Source organism: Phalaenopsis equestris, unplaced genomic scaffold (assembly GCF_001263595.1).
Source record: "Phalaenopsis equestris unplaced genomic scaffold, ASM126359v1 Scaffold000761, whole genome shotgun sequence".
Lineage (NCBI taxonomy): Eukaryota > Viridiplantae > Streptophyta > Magnoliopsida > Asparagales > Orchidaceae > Phalaenopsis > Phalaenopsis equestris.
Genome location: NW_018165201.1, coordinates 2,904,201 through 2,907,259, shown reverse-complemented (window position 1 = coordinate 2,907,259; position 3,059 = coordinate 2,904,201). Strand labels below are relative to the sequence as shown.

Below are 3,059 nucleotides of genomic sequence, written 5' to 3'. Positions count from 1 at the left end.
ACATGGTATAGTGAAACTACCAGGATCTTTTAATTTTTCAGGAAGCTTTTTCTGAATAATTGCACTACACTCTTCGCTAAGTGCAACAGTTTCATTATCAGTGAACTTCCTTATCATGTTCAGAATATCTTTCATAAATTTCACATAATTGGGCATTTTCTCTAAAGTTTCTACGAAGAGAATATTTACCGTTAATTTCTTAAGAATTTCTAAAAACTTGGAAAATTGTTTGTTCTGTTTGTGTTGCTTCAATCTTTGAGGAAACGGTGGTGGAGGTTTCTCCACACCGTTTTATGAAACTTTAGGAAGATCCTATGGAACGATACAGCGCGACGCGTGGCAGCTGACTCGGAAGGCGGCGTCAAATGGGAGTGCGCCGCGTGGCCTTTCGACGGATCCGATGATCCAGTCAGCCATATATGTGTGTAAAAAATTCACAAAAATAAAATAAAAATATCCTCTTGCTCAGTGAACAGAGGACAACCATGTGGAATTATTTTCACATTAATTTGATGCATAAATTATTTTTAAAAAATGAATTAGGGTTAGGGGTTTTTCAATTCTCCATTCATATTGAATTATCACATTGACTCTAAATTTTTATATGTTGTAGTCTCTGTCTAGATGTACAATTTGAGCATTTTTCCAAAGACATAGGAGATCTCTAGACAGAGATCTTAATTTTCTAAGTTGTTATGAATTTTCTATTCAAATAATTATAGAAAATTATATGTGGCTTAGAAAATTCTACAAAAATTCATGTAAGTTCCCTATGGCCAGAGTAGTCTTAGGAAATAATTTCATGATTTTTAAGAATCAAAACATCATTATTTTGAGCAAACCTCAATTTGCTTAAAACATTTAATTTGGAAAACATAAAAATCAAAATCATTTGATTTTTGTTCTCCACTGTGATTTATAAGTCAGAGAATTCACCATAAAAATTTCAAAGGATTTTGAGATCATTTGATATTTTTAATTGATTTTTAAAGATCACTATTAAATTGAACACTTAAATAATTTTTAAAAATCAAACATAATTCCAAAAATTACCAAACTTAGTTTTCTGAGTTCTTTGATATCAGGAGAATTTAATAAAAATAAAAATATATTAAAAATCTTTAAAAAATACCACCATTACTATTTTTTTTAAAGTGAAACACACCTTTTTCATACATAAATTTATGACACCGAGGCGTCATAAATGTAAATAACAAACTTTTGATGTTAGCTACGGAAATAGCTAAGGATTGTGTTATGTTAGTAAATTTCCCAAAAAACTTACCTCAGCATAAATCTCAGATGAGTCTCCAGATGAAGGGTTGGTAGTGTGGATAACAAATGCATAGTCTGCGTTTATAATTTCTTGTACAAGAACAGCCATACAAAGAGAGTCATGATCAAGCTTTACTTTTCGAGTACTGAAATATGCTCTCTCATTCCACTTTGAAGCCCAAACCTACATCAAGGTCCCATATTGTAATTTTCTTTTTATTTGCAAGACTAAATCTCCATTTTGCAAAATTATAAATTCCCTTGCAACATGGTTAATTTTTTGAACAAATTTTATGTAATTAAGTGAAATTTGTTTCAGTAAAAAATCAATTCTAAATGAAAACATTGCACCTTCTTGATAGCCATCCATGCTCGTTCCCATCGATGCTCACCTTCATCCCCGGGCCAAGGCATTCCAGAAATTTTCATTTTTTCCTTCAGCTCTGTAATCTGTAACGAAATCGCCATTATAGGACATTACAGAATCATTATCAATAGAAAGAAAGGAAGAACCACCACTTATTAAAAAAAAAAAAAGATAATTACATACACAACACTCAAAACATTGCTATTTACAAAACTAACATCGAGATAATCTTTTCTGAACTACCGAAACAATGCAATTATGTGTTTGAGGGTTTATTGTGAATTTTGATGTTTGAGTGAGAATTTTAAAAAAAAATAGAAAAAGAGGGTGCTTGATTTGTAAATAGAAATGGTTTGAAAGGGTCCTCGATCACAATAAGATTACAATAAAGATTATCATAAAATTTACTTGCTGGAAATATTTAGTGAATATATCCCAGCTAAGTTAGCTTGGTATATGCTTTTTACGATTGGTATAGTTCTAATGTGTGAGACCTCAATAATAAAATTAAAAAACAAGCGTATAATATTTCAGAGCTGCAAAATTCTATGAATGAAGCTTTTAGAAGACAAGGGATTTAGGATTTGTAGAAACATGACTTAGCTATTTTAATAGATGAGAAATTGTTAATAAGAAATCAATAGTATCGTAGTATTATTTAAAAGTGAAAAGTCTTAACAGTAAATTGGATATCTTGGATCTACCATGCAAAAGAGTTACTTACAAGAATACAATGAAAATTCAACTTTTAAAATTAAGAGTGGATTGGGCATAATAGTAAATAGAGTATAATATGGAGATTTAAAAGCAAATATACTCAAATTAAATATAGGCTAGCTATATTATAGGATTAAGTGTTATGATTAATAAATCCTTGACAAATAAAATGAGTATTGCAAAAATAAGAATATTAAAGTAAATGTTTGTTAAATTAGCGAAGATAAACTTAAAACTTATATTAAAGAGACGATAGTGTAAGGTTTGTTTAAGATAATAGTTGACAATAGACTAATATTGTTAGGCATGTGCATCGGAGGATAAAAGATACAACAGTAAGATGGAGATAAAATGACATGGGGCTAGGGGCCAGCCGGTTCAGCTGCTAGCAGAGGAACCAGTTCGTACAGTTCCAAGGAGTCCCGGTCCACGCCCCAACTAGACCAGACAGCAAATTGGAAGGGTGGCAATGCCGCCAGACCTTCCCCTATCTTTCCTTTTATGTTTTTTCTATGTAGAGTCTTATATGTATGTTATTTTCTAGGATTAGGGTTAGGTTATATTTGATTGTTGTTTCCAGATTTTGCGTGGAGTCTCCTCTTCCCTTGCTAGGGTTGTATCTAACGACGGGTAGTGCTTTGGTTGTATCCTACTCCGAGGTGGTGGTGTATCCTTCCCAATCTCCTCCCTACCATCCTCC

The 3,059-nt window shown here is 32.0% G+C and overlaps 1 protein-coding gene across 3 annotated transcripts in view; it reads right to left on the bottom strand.

Moving 5' to 3' along the window:
* The window catches only part of LOC110030854 (alpha-glucan water dikinase, chloroplastic), a 132,960-nt gene that overhangs the window by 18,817 nt on the left and 111,084 nt on the right, over positions 1-3,059 (bottom strand). For all 3 annotated transcript variants that reach the window (XM_020733796.1, XM_020733797.1, XM_020733798.1), the window contains 2 exons: positions 1,627-1,725; positions 1,286-1,459 (listed from right to left, as the gene is read on the bottom strand). In XM_020733796.1, coding sequence (XP_020589455.1) covers positions 1,286-1,459; positions 1,627-1,725 — 273 coding nt within the window. The remainder of the gene's footprint in view (positions 1-1,285; positions 1,460-1,626; positions 1,726-3,059) is intronic.